General features: G+C 54.1%; 1 protein-coding gene across 13 annotated transcripts in view; it reads right to left on the bottom strand.

Moving 5' to 3' along the window:
• DAB2IP (DAB2 interacting protein) overlaps positions 1 to 22,452 on the bottom strand; it is a 194,977-nt gene that overhangs the window by 89,028 nt on the left and 83,497 nt on the right. For 12 of the 13 annotated variants that reach the window (XM_060154439.1, XM_060154435.1, XM_060154445.1 and 9 more), the window contains one exon: positions 13,954 to 14,057. In XM_060154439.1, coding sequence (XP_060010422.1) covers positions 13,954 to 14,057 — 104 coding nt within the window. Of the gene's footprint in view, positions 1 to 13,838; positions 14,058 to 22,452 lie in introns of those variants that run through there. The other variant, XM_060154447.1, reaches the window with a different exon arrangement.

Below are 22,452 nucleotides of genomic sequence, written 5' to 3' on the forward strand. Positions count from 1 at the left end.
CTATCCTGGGGCTCTACCCTCAGCAAGCTGCCAGGCCTCCCTGGCCTCCTCCCCTGGGAGCTACGCACCACCAAAGCGGGTCCCAGTTGGGAAATAACTCAGTAACGGTGGAATGTCAGACACTGTGACAGGTGAAAGGTAGGAGGAATTTTAAGCCAGGATCAAGTTGGTGCCTTCCCAGTGGCCACCTACTCACAGGCCACCCTAAGTGCACAGAACGCTCACTAAGCCCATGACGGCGCTCCTTTGAACATAAGACCTCCACACTCCACCTTACCCAGAGAAGGTAGCCGGACTCCTCAGATCACACAAAGAGAACCAATTCACTGGCCGTGAGGACCGGGAGGGGGCTGGAGCCTGACACTCGAGCATCACTCTTGCATTAAAATATTGCCCGGATAGCTACACCCACACATATTCACATGGAGAAGTACCCAGGGAGAGAAACACACCCAGGTTCAAGGACATGGATGGGGCACATGTCGGGGAGGGACATGGCCACAAAGAAATGCGTGTATAAACATAACAGGTCTCCCTAGCACCACCAGATACACACACCTAAACACACAGGTGCACACTGACCAGCGCACACACAAATACACACATACACAACCATGAAACCCACAGATAAACATACAAATATACTGAGACAGGCTCACAGATTTACACATATATTCAACGGTCATCAGGTACTCACAGAGTTACGCTGACACCCAGGCCAGACACACTGGCCCACACGCGCTCACGTTCACAGCCACGGCAGGAAGGGAGAGTGGCCGGGTAAGCTCAAAGAGCCACACGCCCACATCTTGGGCCGCGGCGGAGAAAACGGCTCCATGTTGCTGCCGCCACAATTTCACCTGCTCCGCAGGCAGGGCCTCACTTTGTGCCAATCTCTGAGGACGACATACTTGCTTCTCTCACACCCTGAAAACTGTCTTCACAGCTCCCTAAATGTGTGGTTTCTGGGTGCCTTGAGGCCTGGCAGGTTGCTCTGCAGGGCCTCACCCCTACCCAGAACTGGAGACCCCTGCCCCGAACATCTCTCCTTCTGCCCATCACCGCACCTGAAACACCACCATTTGACACACCTCTTTAGGTCCTAGGATTACCTTGACGTCTAGGAATCCCTGGGTAAGATGCAAATACCTTTCTTCCCCCTCCCCCAAGAGGCAAGGTAGTAGAGGGTTCCACCACTTAATGACTGTGGGCCTTAGGCCAGTGCCCTAACTGTCCGAGCCTGTTTCCTCTTCTATAGAACGGGGACTACAGTAGCTACCTCACAGACTATTGTAACGAGTCAGTGAGATCATGCATGGAAAAAACTGAGCCTATTTCCCGGCACACAGTAAAAATATTAGCTACTGTCATCATCACCGTCATCGTCATTGTTTTTATTGCTCAGACTTTGCTCGGTCACCAGGGGACGGCCCAGCCATTAGCCAGGAGGAAACAGAAGGCAGTAGCTTACAGAAGCAACTTCTAGGACCCAAAGCTCCTGTGATGGAGAAGGGGGCTGGTCAGTGGCTCACGCAGGGCGTGTTTCCTGAGCCTCGCCATGTGCTGAGCCCCAAGAAGCGCTAGCTCTCTGCCTTCAGGGGTCCCGTGGTCCAGGTGGAGAGGCGGCCCAGGTCGTTCCGAGGCACCTGTGGGAGCCGCCTCGCTGCTTTGGCTGTCCCCAACCCTGTCACCCTTCCCTGTTCGTTCTCCGAGAGCATCCAGAGGGACACTTGGAAAACCAGACGAGACCCTGCCGTGGACCAGCTCCACCCCTGGGCTCCTGGGATGAAGGCCTAGCTCCTTGGTGAGGCCTAAGACCCCTCATGATCTCCCTCCTGGGCTCCAGCCCCAGTGGCTTCAGCGGCACTTTTGGAACTGCCAGCTCCTCCTGCCACAGGGCCTTGGCCCAGGCTACTGCCGCTGCCTAGAACAGAGTCCCCCTTTGCCCGGCGGGCCCTGCACACCTTTTAGTCTCTCTTCAATCTTCTCCTCAGGGGCCTCCCAGATGCCCTCGGATTGGGCCATATCTCCCTGCAGACCTATCACAGTTGTAGTTGTACATGCATTTTTTTCATGCCTTCCTCCCCCACAGGACTGTGGGGGCCATTACGGCCTGGGTCTCCAGTGCTGGACACCTGGCAGGCATTCCGTAAATACTTCCTAAATGAATAAACAAATAAAAAAGAAAAAGGAGAAAGGCAGAGAATGTGCTCTGGGAGGTCTTTTAAGGGATTCCACTTGGGGTCAATCTGGGTGGACTTGCTGGAGGAGGCAGCTTTTGAAGGCATAATAGAAACACTGAAGGTGAGGCAGCAGGTGGGCTTGCTGAGATCATGTGGGGCAGGGCAGCCGTACAGGGATATTCCAGGCAGAATCACAGCACAGGCAAAGATTGAAGAGGTAGGACAGCAGCGGGTCTGGCTGACCTGGAGGGCCCCGGAGTGATCACAGGTCCCACCGACCTCCAAGTTACACACCCGAGCCCAGGCTCATGACACGGGACATACAACCCCCTCCCCAAAGCAGAGGACACCCAGGTCAAGGGGGCCCATTAGAAACCCTGAGAGTCTAGAGGAGGGAGGAGGGGTCACGCAGTTGGGAAGCAGGTGGGGGCATGAAGGTGGGAGGGGGAAATGAGGACAACAGAGAGACCCTCCTGGTAGCTGCCAGTGCCCAGGACTGAGTGGCATCAGTTAACAGAAATCAGACACTCATTCCTAAGGTCTCGAGCAGGGATGTGATAACCCAGAGCAGCCAGGGAGTGACTCACTCCCACAAATCCTCTGGCTGGCCAATGCTTGCCTTACCTCGTAAGCCCACCCCAGAGGTCAGGATGGGCACACACACTTCATCAGCTCTTTAAGCCCTCAGCCAGCCCTGACCTCGGGGCAGGGAGTCCAGCATGAGGGCCACATGGCTGGGGGAAAACCAACTCCATCAGGGAGCCACACCCCTGCAGCAGGCTCTCTACTGTCTCTTTCTGCCTCCCTCCAGGCCCTGTCACTGAGGCCCCGGCACCAGGCCCGTCTTCCCAGGGTGACTCACTGCTTATCCCCCATCAGAACAACCCTGTCCTATGCTCTGTGCACTCTGCGTGAATGAACACTCTCACCAGAGGCTGCCTGGCAGGAGTGGCAAGAAAACCATGCGTAGACTCAAGAAATCTGGGTTCAAAACCTAGCTCTGCTATTAACAATAATGAGAACTATTCCAACGCGTTAATAAGAGCATGCCAGATGTATTTATTAAGCTCTGTCTAAGCTTCAGGCACTGGATTAGAGCTTTACATGACTTTCCTTGTTTAATTCTCAGAACCCAATGTGCAGAGGAGAAAATGGAGGTTCAGAGACATTAAGCTCCTTGCACAAGGCCACACAGCCAGGAAGTGGCAGAGCTGGGTTCAACCCAGGTGGTCGGCACCAGAGCCCAAGACCTTCCATAATTCCACTACTGCACTATGAGGCTGTGAGCAAGCACCTTAGCCTCTCTGTGACTCAGTTTCCCCATCCGTACAATGAGAGGATTGGTCTAGATGACCTCTAACTCCCTTTCCAGCTTGGGCATGCCATCCTTCCCCTCCTTGGTGACCCATTTGCTGGTGAGAACAAGGGGACCTTCTGGAGACAAAAGCTTGCCTGAAGGAAGGGTGCTAACGGTGGGACTTCAGGCCCTGTGCTGGGCCACAGGGAGCTTCTGCTGGGTCAGACTGCGCCACCCTGCCCTCCCAGGCACTTAGCTGGGCGGGGATAGCCCCAGAGCATCAAGGCAGGGAAGAGGAGCTATCCCATCTCTCCCTGGACCAGGAGCCACCAGGGAACACCAGGACCCCAGGGTGCTCCAGCCCCAGAGACCAGTGAACGCTAGCAGCAGGGAGAGGGGAGAGGTGGGCGGCAGCTCCATAAATCCACCTGAGTGAGCAGTGCTCTTAAAAGCCCTTTTCACTGCAGGATACAAAACGCACCGTTTGGGGAGAGGATTTTATAGGCTATTTCTCCTCCTGGGTTGATTTACCGTCTGCAAGCCAGGCTCACCTGGGCGTCCTGCCCCTGAGGGATCATGGGGTGGAGGCAAGGTCAATTTCAAGGCAAGACAGCGGTGGTCTGGGTGACTTGTGCTGACCTCCTCCCACGGGGGTGGCCCCTCCGCCTCAGAGATGCAGTGGGCTCTCAAGAGGAAGGAGGTGGAAACACACCGCCTCTCCTCACCCCGCCCTCACTCACTGGATGTATTCACTCCCTGCGTCTCTCACATACCTTCACCCCACAAACCCCTCGGGTGCCTGCGACAGGTGAGGCCCTGCCCCAGTGCCTGGGGCTCAGAGAAATCAGAAACAGTCACCTTGAGAAAGTCACCACGTCCGGTTAAGTCACAGCGTCTAAGTTCCGGAGCCTGTGGGGAGGGGAAGTCTGCAGGCGTCTGTGGCGGAGCACAGGGGAGGGAAGGAGCTCTCGAGGAACAGAAATGGGGAGGAAGTGTGGGCAGAAGGACCAGCCTATACGGATGCCAGGACAGGCCTGGGGGCCTCGATGCCAGCAGGGGAGCTGGATTCCACTCCCTGGCAGCCATTGAAGGCACCGGAGCGGGGCAGTAACAATCATGGCTCATTTTAGATGGTCTTTAAGCAATTCCATGGGAAAAGTTACTCATCCCCATGCAGGGCCTTGTGTCGGAAACAGATGCCATTGCTGCCGCCTCCAAAGAGGGCCTCCTGGCTTTGGAAACAATTCCCACCCGAAGATTCGGATATAATTATGTCTGCGATCCAACCCAAATGCCACTGGATGTGATAGAGGCAATCACTGCATTTTCATATGGGGGTGGGGTGGGAACAAAGGCCTCTGAGCCCTGCCCCTCACACCCAGTTTCCTGGGTCCCCTAGGAGAGGGGAAGGCCTACAGGGGCCACACAGGGTGGGGTGGGAAGAGGAGAGCAGGTCCCTCCCACGCAGGGTGGCTGCCCTGCACGGGCAGCTTCTGACCTGTGAGGGCCAGGCCAGCTGAAGGCAGGGGCAGAGCAAGATGAGGCCGAGTGCTAGCTGTGTCCCCGATTGGCTGTGTGGCCTGGAGCAACCTCCCCTCCCAGGGCCTCAGTGTTCTCATCTACAAAATGGAAAGAATAACAACACTGGCCGGCAGAGACTGAGCTGCGTGTTGTGGGCCAGGCTCTGTGAGACCTTCACTATCTAGGCTCTCGAGCTGAGTGAGCTTCAGCAAGTTCTTCACTCTCCGTCTGCCTTGGTTTCTTCACTTTAAACAAAGTGGGATTTGTGTTATCTGCCTCATGGTATCATGAGATGCTACCCAGTGAGGGCTCAGGAGAGGGCCTGACCCAGCGGACTGTGTAAAACAGGTTTTATGACTGCCCCACCCCTGCCTCCTTGTGCCCTCATGCAGACAGCAAGGAGCTGGCAGAGCCTGGATTCGAACCCAGGTCAGCCGGACTTCGTCAGAGGACAACCGTGATGGAGGGTCTATTGGTCCAGCCTGGCGACCGCGGTGCAGAGACAGTGCCAGCCTACACACTGGGCCCCTCAACCCCCTTCCTCCTGCTGGAAGGCTGCCTCGGCTCCATATCTTGCCCCCCTCCATGTCCCTGATGAGGGTCCCCTTTCAGAGGTCCCCCAGCTCCCTGGTCAACCCCGCCCAGTCGGCTCAGCCCAGCGGCCTACAGGCGCTCCTGATGTGAGCTGTTGCCTCTGCCCGGCAGTGGGCTCTGCAGCCTGTGTAGCTGGACCCCCATGGCCCCAAGGTCGGGGTGGGGGGCACACAAACCCCTGGGATCTCCACTCTCCTCTGGGAGCTGCCGCCCAGGCAGTCACTTGCTGCCCTCTGCTGCCCCCACCTGGGCAGAAACCACCCTGCACGGACACCTCCAACCTCCATCTGTACTCACCACCTGGGAACTTGGTCTCTGGTCTCTTAGGGATCCCTTCACCCCCTCTAGGCCTTCTGGTATCAGAGCCCGGTGTCAGAGCCAAGCCCTAGGAGCTCTGTCAGGGGCAATGTCATTTGGGGCAGCAGGAGGAGGGGTGCGGTAGGGAGGACCCGAGGCTCTGGGGAAAGGGTGGGGTAGGGTGAGCCCCGTCCACCAGAAAGAGGGGCAGGGCGTGAACACTGGCTGAATGCCAGGCACTGAGCCCTCACAGCCGCCCTGTGAGCAAGGGACTCCTGTGCCCATTTACAGATGGGAAAAAGAGAGGCTCAGAGTTGAGGACCTTGCCTGAGGGATCCCACAGAGGGGAGCCATGGGGCTAAGATTCAAATCCTGCCCCATCCCAGGTAGACCTATGAGAAGAGCCAGTACTGTATCCCCAGGACCCAGGGAGGTGTGAAGAGAGGAAGAAAGACCCCCAAACAGTATCCCACCTGCCAGTCACAGAGCCCGACATTCCACCGTGACTCCAACTTCCAACGGATAAGGTTCCTTTCGTGCAAGGAAACTATGACACAGGGATCAGGGAGTCAGCCACTGACACCTTAGTGGGGACTAGTTTATCCAACTCCTTGCCGCCCAACAGGCTTGAGTGCAGGGCCTTACAGGGGTGTCCTAGAGGTACCTCTGCAGGACACGGGGGGCAGAGACGGGTGGTTGAGGGTGCAGAGGCTGTCCTTGCTCCCCCCTCCATCCTCCCACCCAAGCTGCTCGAGCCAAGCTGGCATCTCCCGAAACGAGGCAGGAGATTCCAGGTCTCCTTGAATTGGTTCCTCCCTCCACCACCGCCCTCACGGACACCTACAAAGACATTCTAAGCTCAGACGTTGAGGGCGGGGACGGGGTCCCGACAACCTGCTTGAGAAAAGCAGTTCGCTTGCTCTCCATCCCTCATCCCCCACCCTGGTCCTGGTCTCTGCCCACTTAAGGAGCTCCAGACTCTCCCAGCCGGGTCAGGTCTGCTGCTCTGAAGGACACACTGCACTCCAGGTCTGCTCCGGCCAGCTCTGGCCCACCCTCAGCTCCCTCTCTGGGGACTCCATACTCCTGCAAATTCAGGCTCTGATCCCGTTTGCTCTACATGCTGCCATGGGTCTCCTGTCACTCATGCCGTTTCCCATCTCCTGGCCTTCGCAGGGGCTGTCCTGGCTGCCTGTCCTTTCCCCTTACCTGCCTGGAAATGACTTTGTCAAGGCCCAGCTAAACCCGCCGTATTTTTGCAGGTAGAACCTACGTTTTAATGCTATTTGTGTCAGTGCCCCACACAGGCCCTGAAACATAGTTGGTGCTGATTAAAAATGTACTAAAAGAAAGAAAAAAGGCAGGCAGAGAAGCGAGGGAGGAAAGTAAGTTAGTTCACACCCACAATAGGACTCGTAGACCAGAGCTTGACTTCCACCTCTGCCGCTCACCGGCTGGGGGACCCCGGGCCAGTTCCTTCTCCCTGAGCCTTGCTTTCCTAATCTGTAAAACTAAGCTGATGAAACCACCTTCATGTTTATTAATGGGGCAGGCAGCCTCCCAACCCTACCAAATACCACAGCCTGCCCTCAGTCCCAGGCCTCAGATGCTGGCCTGGCCTCAACTCAGGAGGCGCCAAATAGCCCCCGGCCCCATGCTCCCGCCCTGCAGACCGTCCTGGCCAGCCCTGACCACCCTGGGCTGTCTGCGACAATGTTCCCATCTCCTACTTTCCTGCTGCGGGAAAGGGGGCCTCTCCCCACGGAAGGCAGACGCAGACCAAATGGACACAGACCAAAATGATAGTAATTTGCCTTTTGGGTGTAAACAGTTTAATAACAATTAGGCTCCACGAAAGGCAGGGGAGGAGGAGGGCTGAGGGTCCGGGGCAAGCTCTCCCCACCAACCCTCTCATCTGCAGAAAAATGGCCAGACCCTGGGCCAGGAGACTCCGGCTCAGGAGGCTCAACAGAGCAAGGGACATCGGCCTCACAGGCAAATTCCTGGTACTACGAGGAGGAAACTGGGGCATCCAATCTGGGGTCCAGCAGGGCACCCAATCTGAGGTCCAGCACTCCTGCCTGCCAGTCTGCCACACTGCACGATTGACATCTCTCCACCAGTCTGTGGGCCACAGACATAGATGTGTCCCATGTAAATGTGCATTTGGGATGGGCCGTAGAAGCCTGGAGTGGTAGAGGGAGGCCCAGCAGGTATTCCAGGCAAACCTACCTTCTCTGGGCCTCAGTTTCCCCATCTGTGCAGTGACAGAGCAGGCTCATGTGATCTGGAAGTCTGACCAGCTTTTCTGTCCACCATCCCCATGCCCAACAGGAGTCCCCTTAGCCGACAAGGGCTACTAATGGGGGCAGAGAGGCAGACCAGGAGGTGGCAGTGTGCTGATGAGACATCAGGGGCCTCTGTGGGTAGTTGGACCCACACATGTCCATTCCCTTCAGTCCCCTCCTCCCAGGAAGCATGATGGGGGTGGGGAGAAGGACTCAGCTGCAGGGAAATGAGGGCAGGAGGGAGCAAGGCATAAGGAGCACAGGACAGCAATGGAGAGACCTGGGCTCAATTCCAGGCCCTGCTCCGGACATGCTGTGTGACCTTGGGAAAGGACCCTGCCCTCTCTGAGCCTCAGTCCCTCCTCTGGAGAAGGAAGGTTTAGACCAGTTAATTTCCAACAGCCTTTCCACAGTGGTGTTGAGGCGGTCACCCACAGTCCTGCATGTTGTGGTCATGTACCTGTTTCTGTGTATGTGAGAGAGAAAGAAAGAGCGCTGAAATGTGGGGAGGGTTTGGGGAAGCCACAGGAGCAGGAAGAGGGGTGAGCAGCTGGGGAAACCTATGGTCCACATCCCAGAGATCTCCTGCCCACTCCACTCTCACTCATCATCCCCTGACTCCTGTGTCCTGTAGCGGAAAGCCCAAAGGCCTCACCCACTCACTTTTCTGTCTAGGCTCCTCTCCATCATGTCTTCAACTCATTCAACATCATATCTAATCACACAGGGCCACTGGCTAGTTCCTATTTTGTTAGATCCCACTCTAACTGGAATACTCTTCTCCCTTTGTTCCCGACAAACTCCTACACATCCCTCAAAGCCCAGCCCCAAAGATCCTCCTCTAGGAATTTTTCCCTACCCTCGCCAGTGAGAGGTAACTGTCCCTTGTTCTGGGTTCTCACAGCACCCCAGGCACACCTCCGTCACAGCTTCAGGACCACCTAGGGTGCACACAATTGAGCATCCAGTAAAAGTGGGTGGTTGAAAGGAACGGAGACCCGCTTCTAGAAGTATCTGCAATCAACTGGTACTGAGTTTATCTGCAGCATCCACCAGCCCCCTGGGCCTTCCCCTCCCTGACACTTCTCCTTCTCCAACTCGCAAAAAATAGCCCTGAGACCTAATTTCAGCTAAACCTTCAAACACAACTCTTCACTTTCAACTTCCTGAGGAAGAATCAATTGGCTGTCAAGTTTCCCAGAGCCTCTGCCACCTCCCACACCCAGACCCTGACAGCTCTCCTCAAGGTCGATGGGAGGGGCCAGGAGCAGAGGAAGGAGGGAGGAAGCCCACACCAGGGGAGGTTGGGTCTGGGGAGGGCGGCGGGCTGAGGGGACCGGTAACAGTCACCATCTCCTTAACTCCCAAATCAGACTGTGAATTCCTCGAACATGGGGTGGCAGGTGAGAGGGGGCAGCCTGCTGCTGCTAAGAGTCCCTGGGCTTCAAGAAGAGGGATGGGTCCATGCAGAGCCCCTGGACCCAGCCTGACAGTCTGTGCAGATCCAGGCCCCCAGCTCGCTGCCTGCCTGCCTCCCCTACCTCTGACCCTCTCTCGCTTCCAGGATTCCCTGCTGGCTGCAGAGAAGACAGACATGGGTTCGAATCTCAGCCTCGCCATCTCTTTGGAGCCCAAGAGCTGAAGGCCGGAGATGGGCGGGAGGTCCCTTTGGTCGCCTGCTCCCAGCTCCTTCCCCATCCTGCCCTCATCCAGGGCCCCCCACAGCTTTCAGGGTGCACCCACTAGGCCTGCTAGCACCCAGTGGCCCCGAGGAACCACTCCCCCACCCCCAACTCCACCTGTAGGTAGAAGGAAGTTGTGCCAGGTAGGCAAAAGTTTCCATATCTTGTCCAGGTCACAAAGCTGGCATGAGGCTCAGCCCCAGGTCTATGGACTTTATGGCTCATTCCCTTAAACCGCATCAAAGTGTTTAAGCGCCTACTGTATGCTCAATACTCGAAGTCACTGCCCCCCTTTTACAGAAGGGTAAACTGAGGCTCTCCCAGGGTCCCATGGTCTCCAAGAGGCAGAGGTGGGAGCAGCACTGAGCCCGATGCCCTGTGGGGTGACTGCGGTCCCAGGCTGACTCACAAAAGGGGTAAAGGCCGCATGTGAGGGTGCAAACAGCCCAGACTCAGAAGCCCTCCCAGCTGAGTGGCGACCTGGTCAAGTCTGGCCCCTCCTGGGCCTCAGTCTGCATGAAGGAGGTGGATAGAGTGAGTCCTACAGACCCCAACGGGGATTCTCCATTAAACTACATCACTGCCAAGGGGCACCGCTGTAAGAGGTGGTGACATCTCATCACCCTGGTTTGAAATGGAGGCGAAGACGACAGTTATTCAAGTACATCCTGTGACATCTCCCCTGCCTCCTCCAGGCAAAACCATGTTCCCTGCGTTCCTTCAGGGGGTACACAGAGCAGCAGTCAGCGAGCGCGTGAGGATCTGGCTCATAGGAGCACACGGGGGCAAGTGCAAGTTCAGGCTGCAGGGGAGAGGGTGTGCTTCTGGTCCTGCACAGGGTCCGTGTCAAGCCTGTCTCTAAGGCCCAGGTCAGGCGCACATCTGACCTTCCCCCAAGCACCCGGTCCTCGCCCTCCACCCCGACCCTCCCCAGATCTTTACTGTCCTGGAGCCAAAAGAGGAAATGCAATTCAGATGATAATGGTGGATTTCATGGGGTAAGCATCTACCATGGGTCAGACCTGGGCTGGTGTGTACACACAAAGGTCCACCAAGTCCTTCAAGGAAGGGCAGTCATTCCCTACCCTTTACTGGTGAGCACACATGGCTCAGACAGGTTGAGTGACTAATGAGGTCACACAGGTCATGCAAGAGCCGGGATTTGAACCCAGATCCCCACCTCTGAGCTCCCTAGTCCCCCCCCAGCTCTGAGCACCGGCCCAGGATAGAAATTCGACTCACGCCCCTTTCCTTAACTGCCGCACACAGAAAAGGACAAGGTGCCGAGCAAAAGGACACAAAAAATAAATGTCCGGCCATCCTAGTGTCCATGCCAGGCTCTGTCACTCAAGAGCTGTGTGACACCAGGCAAATAACTTCACCTCTCTGAGCCTCAGTTCCCTCATCTGTGACTGGTAGACACTAATGGTACCTCCCTCAGGGTTGCTGTGAGAAGTGGGTAAAATGACGGCTGAACACACTTTCCATCCTGCAGACCCTAATCTCACGGGACTGTGAGTCGGGGGCCTGGTGGCTCAGAAGGCTGGCTCTGGCTCTGGCTCTGAGCCACAGGTGGTTTCCATACCAGGAAACATAGTGAAGACGACACTACAGAAAAAAAGCCAAGCCTAGCTGGCAATTAAAGAACTGCAAATTATAGCAACCTCGAGGTGTGATGGTACACCTATTAGAGCAGCAAAAGAAAGGGAAGCGGGTAAAAAGTGATGCTGAGGGGGTTCTGGGAGGGTGTGGGGGAAGGGTCCCCCTCCTCTGGTTCCAGTCCAGCCAGAGGGGTGCAGCATGCTCCTGCGCTAGGGGTGCAACACGCTCAGGTCAGGGAGACCTGAGTCCAAATCTTGGCTCCACCATTATGAGCACTTGGAGCTCGGGTTAGGGACGTCACCTCCCTGGGCCTCAGTTTTCTCATCTGTAAAACGGGGTGATAAAAGTATCCGTTTCAGGGTTGTCTCAAGGTTTAAAAGAGATCGAATAGGTAAGACCGTGAACATAGTACAGGGGGCTACACTATGATTAGTCATCGTTCCCCAAGGCATCCTGAAGGCTCAGCCCTGGTGCCTGTGGCCCTGGGGGTCCAGAAAGGGCAGGCTGATTCGATCAGGGTCTCTCAGGTGCCAGCCTCCTGATCCTCCCCACAGCTGGAGACCATCTCCCAAGGGCCCTGGTCTCACCCAGGGAGGTGATCAGGAATCCTTCCTCAGCACAGGTGTCCTTCTCCTTCTCACTGCCTGGAGGCTGATCTGACCCAGAGCCTAGGGCTCAGGACTACCTCTTTCATGAGCTTGTTAAAAATGCAGATATCCAGGCTCTGCCCCTGGCCCACTGCACTGAAATATTGAGGGGACCCAAGGTTCTTATTTTGAGAGCATTTTTATGACACACAAAAAGCAGGAGAATCAGTGGCCCTGGGGAAAGCCCCGTCCCCTCAGCTGAGGACTTGAGGCGCCACCTGACCCGGACCTGGCCCATCTTCCCAGCCTCACCTCCTACCCTGACCTCCAGACGCCTCATGTCCAGTCCCACCAAGCATTTCACCATTCCACACACATCAATTTCTAGTGTGCTTCCATGCCAGCCTCCATGTTTTTGCAACTGCTGTTCCCCTTACCTGGAACTCCCTCTCTGTCGCTGCCTGCCCAATTCCTAAGGAACCCTTCAAGACCCAGCTCAAAGGTGTTCCCAGGGAGCACCTTTCCCAGCCCACTGTCACCTCACCTGGAACCCCCATATCACACTGTATGGCAACAGCCAAGCCTGTGCCCTCTCTATTCCCTCCATCAAAACCTTCTTTCCGGGCTTCCCAGGTGGCGCAGTGGTTGGGAGTCCGCCTGCCGATGCAGGGGACACAGGTTCGTGCCCCGGTCCGGGAAGATCCCACATGCCGCGGAGCGGCTGGGCCCGTGAGCCATGGCCGCTGAGCCTGTGCGTCCAGAGCCTGTGCTCCGCAGCGGGAGAGGCCACAGCAGTGAGAGGCCTGCGTACAGCAAAAAAAAAACCCCCAAAAAACCCTTCTTTCCCCGGAGCCCCAGAGGGCTAGCTCTTTATCCCTTGGACTCCAGCTCAACTATCACTTCTCAACCACACCACTGCAAGGAAGCTCTCCTGGTTTTCCCTATCAGTCTACTTTTCTCCTTCACGGCACATAGCTCCAACACAAGAATGTCAGCCCATAAGGTCAAGGGCTTCATCCACCTGGTACTCTCTTGGCCAGCTCCTCCCACTTAGCCCCAGTGCAAAGAATGGTACCTGGCACACAGCAGGCATGCCATAAAAAATGGTTGAATGGATGAATGGATGAACGAATGATCAAATAGCCCCCTCCCCTACAGACTGTGAGCTCCCAGGGGAAGAGAACATGTCCACTTCTCCAGCAGCTGGCAGAGCATGGACAGAGGGGCACATGGTAACATGCGCATGGGGGCAGTAAAGGGACGTAGAACTGCAGGTGCGTGGAAGGATGGTGGGGACACAGGAGAACACAGAGAGTCAGATATTAAGGCTCACTGGATTCTGTTTCCATTAAGTCATTTAGGTTTGAAAGAAAAGAATGTGTGCTGGTGGGACTACTAATAATCAGTAGCTAAGATATATATACTGTCCTTTGCTGATTCTAAGACATCATCAGTTGTAAGATACAGCATTATTTTATGTGCCACCAAGAAAGAAGACACAGCAATTAAATTATGACACACCACGGGCTGTAATATGAGAGACATTAAAATGGGGAAACAAAAAGGGTGCATTCTAAGGAAGCGTGGCATGTGTGCGCACACGTGAGGGTGCGTTTATCCGACCTAACACTAGCCTCTTTCTTCCCAGGCCAGCTCAGCTCTGGGCCCCATGGCCTGCAGAGCTGTCTGTCCTCTGTCGGGCCCCTCCCTCGCAAGAAGGGGCCCCCACGTGGCCCCCTGGGATGGGGCTGAGCCACAGAGAGGGGAGCAGCTGAGCGATCGGATACCTAGAACAAGGGAGGCTGGATGCTCTCCCGGTCCGTGAGGCTCCAGGAATGGGGGCCGCGGGGTCGCAGAGCAGCACCCCAGGCCAGATGGCGATGGTGACGCAGAGATAGTTACCGTGACCCGGAACGGCGTAGCAGCTGAAGCCTCCATGCTGGGGCTCTTCTCTGAGAGGCTGCCCGGCAGGCTGCGCCGGGAGCCCGGCCTTTCTTGGGGCGACTCTGTCAACAGAGGGAGAGAGAGGGTGAGCGTGGACAATCTAAGCCACCCAGTCAGGCCCTCCTGTCATTCCCGTCCAGGCCAGGACGACACACAACTGGTCCCCATAAAATGGTCCAACCATTGTGGAAAACAGATAGCGGTTCCCCAAAAAGTTAAAGACAGAGTGGCCACATGACCCAGCAATTCCACTCCTATACCCCAAAGAACTGAAAACAGGGACACAGAGAAATACTTGTATGCAAATGTCCATGGCAACATTATTCAAAAGAGCCGAAAAGGTAGAAGCAGCCCAAGTGTCCATCAACAAGAGGAATGGATAAACACAGTGTGGTAGCCACATACAATGGAAGGTAATCCCATCATTAAAAGAATGAAAGTTCTGATACATGCTGCAATCTGGATGAACCTTGAAAACATGCTGAGTGACAAAAGCCAGACACAAAAGGACAAATATTGTATAATTCCACTTGTACGAAATACCCAGAACAGGCAAATTCATAGAGACAGAAAGGTTACCAGGGGCTGGGGACAGGGGAGCTTGGGGAGTTATTGCTTGATTGTACAGGGTTTCTATTTGGACTGATGGGAAAGATTTAGAAATGGACAGTGGTGATAGTCGCACAACTTTGTAAATGTACATAATACCACTGAGTTGTACACTTAAAAATGATTAAAATGGTAAATTTCATGTATATATTTCGTATATATTTACAACTTTTTTTAAAAAAAAGGTCTCCTAAAACCCGCACTTCAAGGCGTACATCTTGTGATGTGTGACAATGAGCTCCCTGTTACTGGAGGTATACAAACAGTCCCTTCAAACACGAGACTCTATGATTTCTAGCTTCCAGTTGGAACTGTCTCTTCCTGAGGCTTTAAACTTGAGAATAGTGCCAGGGCCAGGCAGGTAATGGAGGAAAGGGGAGCAGCGGCCAGCTGCTCAGCTCCAGCCAATTATTTCAGCATAGCAACGGGGGGCTCAGTGCAGCCAAAGCTTCCCGCGGTTCAGGAGGACCTGGAAATCTGGGGTGGGGGGGCGTTTAATATGAAACATTCTGATTTTTAAATGGCGACCGCTCATTCTAAACTCTTAGCCCCGGCCTGAGCGCGCCCATCTGAACAGCCAGGTCAGTCCACTGGCCGCTTTCCCCCGGCTCCCTGACGCCGGGCTCGGCACTGGCTGCCTCTTTTCTAGTGCTTGGGCTGTGGCTCCCACAGAGGCCCCCCTTCCTGCTGGTCCCAGCCTGACCCATCCAGCACGCCCTGGAGGAAACCCTTGGCAACCTCCTCCGCCCCCAGCTCTCAGCCCCCTCAGGGCTCCTGTAGCAAAGGCCAGGCCAGGGTAGCCTACCTACGCTCTCATTTTGCACAGTGTGTGCGCGCGCGTGTGTGTGTCCTCTGCTTGACGGTGGAGTCCAGGGTAGCCTACCTACGCTCTCATTTTGCACAGTGTGTGCGCGCGCGTGTGTGTGTCCTCTGCTTGACGGTGGAGTAGCCTATCTACGCTCTCACTTTGCACAGTGTGTGTGTGTGTGTGTGTGTGTGTGTGTGTGTGTGTGTGTGTGTGTGTGTGTGTGTGTGTGTGTGTGTCCTCTGCTTGACGGTGGAACTCCTAATGCCCACGCCTAAGCCGGCTGCATCTCCACACCCCCAGCGCCCTGCACGGAGGCTGGTGTGTGTCGGGTACTTGGGAAAGACCTGTTGACTCAGAAGAAGAAAAAGGACGGGAAAAAGGACGGGGTGGAGATTTCCCTGGTACCTGCGAACACCCCGGGGTGCAGAGTCAGAGGCGCACACCCAGAACACACACACACGTTTGCATCCATGTAGACACTCGAATGCGTACCGACTCGGATCCATCCCCAGATACACGTGCACGAGTGGATGTGTGGACACGTGCACACACACAGGACAGACGAGGAGCAGGTTTTCCCAGAAGGCAGATCGGGCTACTGGGGGGCCGCGCTACACTTTCCGGTCCATTCTCTCCGTGCAGCCGGCTTGCACAGGGGTCCTCATAAGTGTGGAAGGACAGAGCTGAGCCCCTCATCCCACTAGGGCAGGCCAGTGCTGAGCCCTGGCCAGTGGGCAAGCAGGCAAAGCCACTTTGGGACTGGAGGAAGTGGGCCACCGGAGGGGATGGGTTCAGGCCTACCAGGCAGCCCTGGGGCCACCTCTTCCAGAAAAGCTTCCTCTTCAGCCCAGTGACTGCCATGTCTTAGGGCCTCTCTGATTCCCTCGTGGCGCTTCCTACTTAGAGCCTTCCTCACTCCACTCCCCCCTCTACGGTGTCTGCTAGTCACACAATAGGGAAGACCCACTCTTTTTGGAGATTTCCGCAGGAAATCTCTTCCTGCACCCCCCAGGCTGCCTTCATCTCGCCCCCACCCCCAGTATCCCCCGTCACCTCCAGCTGGGGGTCCTCCATAACTAACCACTGTGTCCCACCCATGTGTGCGACACTGCCCTCAGCCTCCAGAAGCCTCTCAGGAACTACCCCCTCTCCCTGACACACACACACACCTGGCCACAGCTTCACTGCCCCCTCCTGGGCAGGTGTGCCTTCACACCTCTAGGCAAGAGACACACAGAGGCACCTGGCAGGACACAAGGAGCCCAGCGAGGCTGCTGCTTCTCTAAGATCAAGACTGATGTTCCGGGCTTCCCTGGTGGCGCAGTGGTTGAGAGTCCACCTGCCGATGCAGGGGACACGGGTTCGTGCCCCGGTCCGGGAAGATCCCACATGCCGCGGAGCAGCTGGGCCCGTGAGCCATGGCCGCTGAGCCTGCACGTCCGGAGCCTACGTGTCCGGAGTTTGTGCTCCGCAACGGGAAAGGCCACAACAGTGAGAGGCCCGCGTACCGCCAAAAAAAAAAAAAAGACTGATGTTCCAGGGCTTCCCTGGTGGCGCAGTGGTTGAGAATCCGCCTGCCAGTGCAGCGGACATGGGTTCGAGCCCTGGTCTGGGAAGATCCCACATGCCGCGGAGCAACTAAGCCCTTGCACCACAACTACTGAGCCTGCGCGTCTGGAGCCTGTGCTCTGCAACAAGAGAGGCCGCGACAGTGAGAGGCCCCCGCTCACGCAGCTAGAGAAAGCCCTCGCACAGAAACGAAGACCCAACACAGCCAAAAATAATAAATAAATAAATAAATAATTTTGAAAAAATAAAAAAGACTGATGTTCCCACAGCCTGTACAGATCACGGCCATTGCCTGCTGGGTCTGAGCAAGAGGCGCTCAGAGGCTGCGTGGTCCAACCACCATTTTATAGATGAGGAAGCTGAGACTAGAGGAAAGGAACTTATCCACTAGCTCCTAACCCAGTAGATAAATAGCAAAGACCCTCGTGGGTGCTCCCAAAGTAGCCGTAAACTTCAATTCAGACACCCTGGGGAGCATCTCTAACCACTTCCAGTTTGGCACTGCACAATTCAAATTGATTTTTGCTCAAATAAACTCAAGATTAAAAAAAAAAAAAAAAAAGCCCAGGCTACACTATCTGCATCAGAAGGCAGAAACCCAGCAAGGGGGCTGCAGGGAAGGATGGTTGGGGTAGAAGTCCACTCTTCCTCCTGCACGCCAGAGGAAGAGGAATCTAGGCACCTTTCCGGACAGCTTCCGCTTAGCCCCAGTTCCATTCTCCATCCTTCTCCACCCCGCCTCCTGCCCCAGGGTGTAGACCACCAACCCGGCTTCTGGGTCCTCCGGCTTCCATGGGGTTTGGCCAGTGGGGAGCCCTGGCAGGAGATCAGGGGAGGGAGGAGAGTCGCCTGGGTCAGCTGCCTCTCTCCACCAAAGCTCCCGACTACCACAGACTGCCATCAGGTCTCCTGCGCTCTCGCCTCCCAGCAGCCACGCTCCCCTCCCCTCCTACCAGCCTCGGTGGACCAGCCCCAGCTGCCAGTAGCTCTGGGGTCCTGCACTCCTCTTCATGGCTCCCCACACCCGCCCACACCTCAAATCATCCTCGTGTAAGTGCCAACTGCTTCCTGCCGGACCCCCACGGATCCACCAGGCGGGATCTTGGCTGCCTGAGAACCAGGCCCCACTCACGGAGCTGGCGGGACCCCCTTTACATATGGATGGGAAGCTGTGACATGCCTGGGGATCACACTGAACCACAGGGGCAGAGTCTGGGCTCGGTCAGGCTCCCTTCTGACCCTACACGCCAAACAGCTCCCCCTAGAAGCCAGCAGCCAACACAAGCTCCAAACACAAAGTTAGTAATAATAACCACATGGTTCCCCGGGGTACGGACCAGTGTTTCTCTACCTTTTATTCATTCCCCCTAAGGAGTCTTTTTCATTTCCTAGTTTCCCCTCAACAAAATTCTAAAACCATAGATATACAGTAAGTATCTTTTTGTCCTATATGTATATCAGGCTTTACACAGAAAAAGAGTGAGACTTTTTCACCTCCCCTTCCTAGAATCAATTTTTTTTGTCCACTTAGGGGCAATACTGCCCGCATTGAGACACATTCAAATATCATCCCCACCTCACAACTTAGACAGCTATGGGGAGGCTCCATTTTCCAGATGAGTAAATTGAGGTTCTAAGAGGGAAAAGTGACTTCCTCTAAAGTTCCCCCAGGTAAGAAGCAAGAGTATATGCTGAAACTGTTCCCCGCAAACCCACACTTGGAGGGGCTCAGAGAAGGCAGAGGATGCCTGGAGCATGGGGTAGGGGGCGGAACACCAGGCTGGGACCAGGAGACTCGACTTAACCTTGACTCCGCTGTGTGACTCCAGGCCAGCCCCTTTCCATCCCCCAGCTCATGACTTATCATCAATCCAGTGAGTCAGGAAGTAAGAGCAGTGACTGTCTCTATGCCCCACCACCTAAAATAAAGGAAATGGAAAAAGAAAACCGCTCTTTATTTCACAAAGGCAAAGAAGACAGAAAGCTGACCCCCTGAGTTCTATCTCTGCCTCTAAAAACACAGCTGCCTTTGGCCTTTGACTTAGTAGCAAGTCTTTTCTAATTTGAGGAAGCAGACACTGGGATGCTTGGGCTCATGCCCCGCACCGAGCTCTAAGCAACACAACTGGTACTAGCAGGACCCCAGAGAAGTTGAGTGAGTTTGCTAACATCTTGCAGGATGAAGGTGGCATCCCCAGGGACAGACCCCAGGAAGGGCGAACCGGCCGACCTCCGAGTCTCCTCCAGACCTCGGAGCACTGGTTCAGGCGTCTTCCCTCGGCTCAGACTCACTGTGTGACCTCCACATGACCTCTCGGGCTTCCAGTCTACAAAATTAGGTCATAGGACCAGCTGATCCTGCATCCCTTTCCAGCAGGAGGTCAAGAGTCTCTGTTTCACCAGGCAGACCAGGCTGCCTTCCTATTCTTGGAAGCCATAGTCGGAGAAACGCATTTTAACCTTCATGTGTTTGCAAAAAAAATAAATAAAATTGGTTTCATTCAAATGCTGCTGGCTTGGTTGCCATGGATACCTCCTAATCATGAAGGATGACTGTTACTTGTTCCCATGGAAACACGGAGGCCTGAGGAACATCCTGTAATTTCAGACAAGACACCAAATTTCAGTTGTCGGGTTGCACCGCCCAGATCTTACTGCTTAAAAACAGGTCGAGGCGGCAACCTCTGATACTGGCAGCAGGAGAAAAGAAGTCAGTTCTATAGAAAGAGGAGGTGCAAGGCAGGGGTGGATGTGTGTGCAGGACCTCAACAGTGATCAGGAAGATGCAAATTAAGACTACCAGATGTCATTTCACACCTTTCAGGGAGGCAAAAATGAAAAAGAACAATGACCCCAAATGTTGACAGGGATGTGGGAAAGTCTTTCTTCACTGCTGGTGGAAAGAAAAGAATTTGAGAACAATTAGAAAAGAGCTAGTTGAAACTGACACACACACACACACACACACACACACACACACACACACATACTCTAAGACAGGAAATTCCCCTCCTACATGTCCAGTCTAGAAAAATGCTTCAGACTTGCACATGGAGATCTGCACAGAGACGTCAACTGCAGCACTGTTTGTAGTAGCAGAATGTGGGAAGCAACCTAAATGTCCACCAACAGGGGAATGGATGCCCCAGTGGATGACTCCTTGGGGCAGTCATTCGGTGGAATAGGGTAGGACTCCAGGGGGCAATGTCCACGGACCCCTACAAAGGACCCAGTTCTATAAGATCAGCATGAATCAAACTCAGAAATAAGAGGTTGAGTGAAAAAAGTACATTGCAAAAGGAAACAGAGTGCAATCCACTTATACTTTTTTTTTTTAACAAGAATGTTCACAACAGCTTTATTTGTAATAGCCAAAAACTGGAAATAACCAAAACGTCCTTCAGTAGGTGAATGGTTAAACCGTGGTACATCCACAGTGTGTGAGGCAGAATAATGTTCCCTCCAGAGAAGTCTACCCTAATTCCCAGAACCTGTGAAGATATTTTATATGGTAAAAAAAACTCTGCAAATGTGATTAAGGTTAAGGACTTTGAGATGCAAGTGTATCCTGGATTTCCAGGTGGGGATAATCTTAAATGTGCAAGAGGAAATCAAAAGGATGGCTCTGAGGGATTCAATGATGCAAGAAGAGACAAGAGAGATTCTAAGCATGAGAGGAATGATGGAAGAATGGGGTCACGAGCCAAGAAACGTGGGTGACCTCTATTTAGAAACTGGGAACATCCCTCAGCTGACAGCCAGCAAGAAGATAGGAACCTCAGTCCTACAACCACAGGGAACTGAATTCTGCCAACAAGGAATGGGCAATGAAATGGAGTTTTCCCGAGAGCCTTCAGAAAGCAATGCAGCCTACTAATACTTTGATCTTAGTCCCTCAAGGCCCACACCAGACTTCTGACCTACAGAACTGTAAGATGACAAATCTGTGTTGTTAAAGCTAAGTTTTTTTTGTTTTGTTTTCGTTTTAATTTATTTTTGGCTGCATTGAGTCTTTGTTGCTGCGCGCAGGCTTTCTCTAGTTGCGGCGAGCAGGGTCTACTCTTTGTTGTGCTGCACTGGCTTCTCACTGCGGTGGCTTCTCTTGTTGCAGAGCATGGGCTCTAGGCACGCAGGCTTCAGTAACTGTGGCATGCAGGCTCAGTAGTTGTGGTGCACGGGCTTAGTTGCTCCGTGGCGTGTGGGACCTTCCCGGTCCAGGGATAGAACCTATGTCCCCTGCATTGACAGGCGGATTTTTAACCGCTGCGCCACCAGGGAAGTCCGAAGCTGCTAAGTTTTAACTTGCTATGGCAGCAATAGGAAACTAATACACATGCCATGGAATACTACTTTGCAAAGAAAAAGGAATGCACTATTGAAATATACAACAACTTGGATGATCTCCAGGGCAACGTGCTCGGTGCAAAAAGCCAATGTCACAAGGTCACGTGGTGCATGATCCCATTTATATGGCATTCTCAAAGCGGTAAAGTCATAGAGATGCAAAACCAATTGGTGGTTGCCAGGAGTTAGGGATGGGGGGGGCAGGTAGGTGGGTGTAACCATAAAAGGGCAGCACAAGAGGGAGATCTTTATGGTGACAGAATAGTCTTGTGTCTTGATTGCAATGGTGGTTACACGAATTTACACATGTGCTGAAATGGCACAGAGTCATACACACGCATCGGACCGATGTGCACAAAAGATGAGAGAGGAAGGAGGAAAGCAGACACTGAAATCCAGAAGCTGACCTGGCATTCACAGCTCTGCCATGTTATTCTCCTTTTGGACATAAACAACCTCACAGGATACCAACCTCAGACAAGGCTACCATGATAAAATGAGGCAAAACAAGTCCACTTTATCGTTTTGTCTAAGCCGCTGACAAAAGCCAGGTCACTGAGCCACCCACAAAATACCACAAATCTCCCCACCTTGGCGAAAATGAGTGTCTGCTGCTTCTTTACCGAAGACAGCTTTATCCTTGTGCTGCCTCTTCTCCCTGGAGATAAGATTTGAGGCACCCCATCACAGAATTGCCCCTGCTTTCTGAGAGCAGCCAATCAAGAGTGAACCCCACTTCCTTAGACGTCCCCCAAATCACCCAACCAAAGCCCAAATCCTAGAGTAGGTTCTCTCTACCACACTCCGAGATGTCCCGTGGCTCCCCACAGTGTGTGTTCTCCATCACTGCAATAAGTAATAAACCCAACTTGTTCAGCTGGAGGTGTGTTCCTGGTGGGTCTTTGGCTGGAGGGCATTGTACTGGTTACATGAGATGTAACTATCAGGGGAAACTGGGTGAAGGAGGCACGGAAGCCTCTCTGTACTGGTTTTGCAACTGCCTACATATCTGTAAAAATTTCAGAATGAAAAGTTAATAAATAGCCTATTTGAGATACATGGAATCATATCTGTGTGTAAACAATTGAGATTTTCCATCCCGAGAAACTAACTGCAGAAATGTATTC

Source organism: Lagenorhynchus albirostris, chromosome 7 (genome assembly GCF_949774975.1).
Source record: "Lagenorhynchus albirostris chromosome 7, mLagAlb1.1, whole genome shotgun sequence".
Lineage (NCBI taxonomy): Eukaryota > Metazoa > Chordata > Mammalia > Artiodactyla > Delphinidae > Lagenorhynchus > Lagenorhynchus albirostris.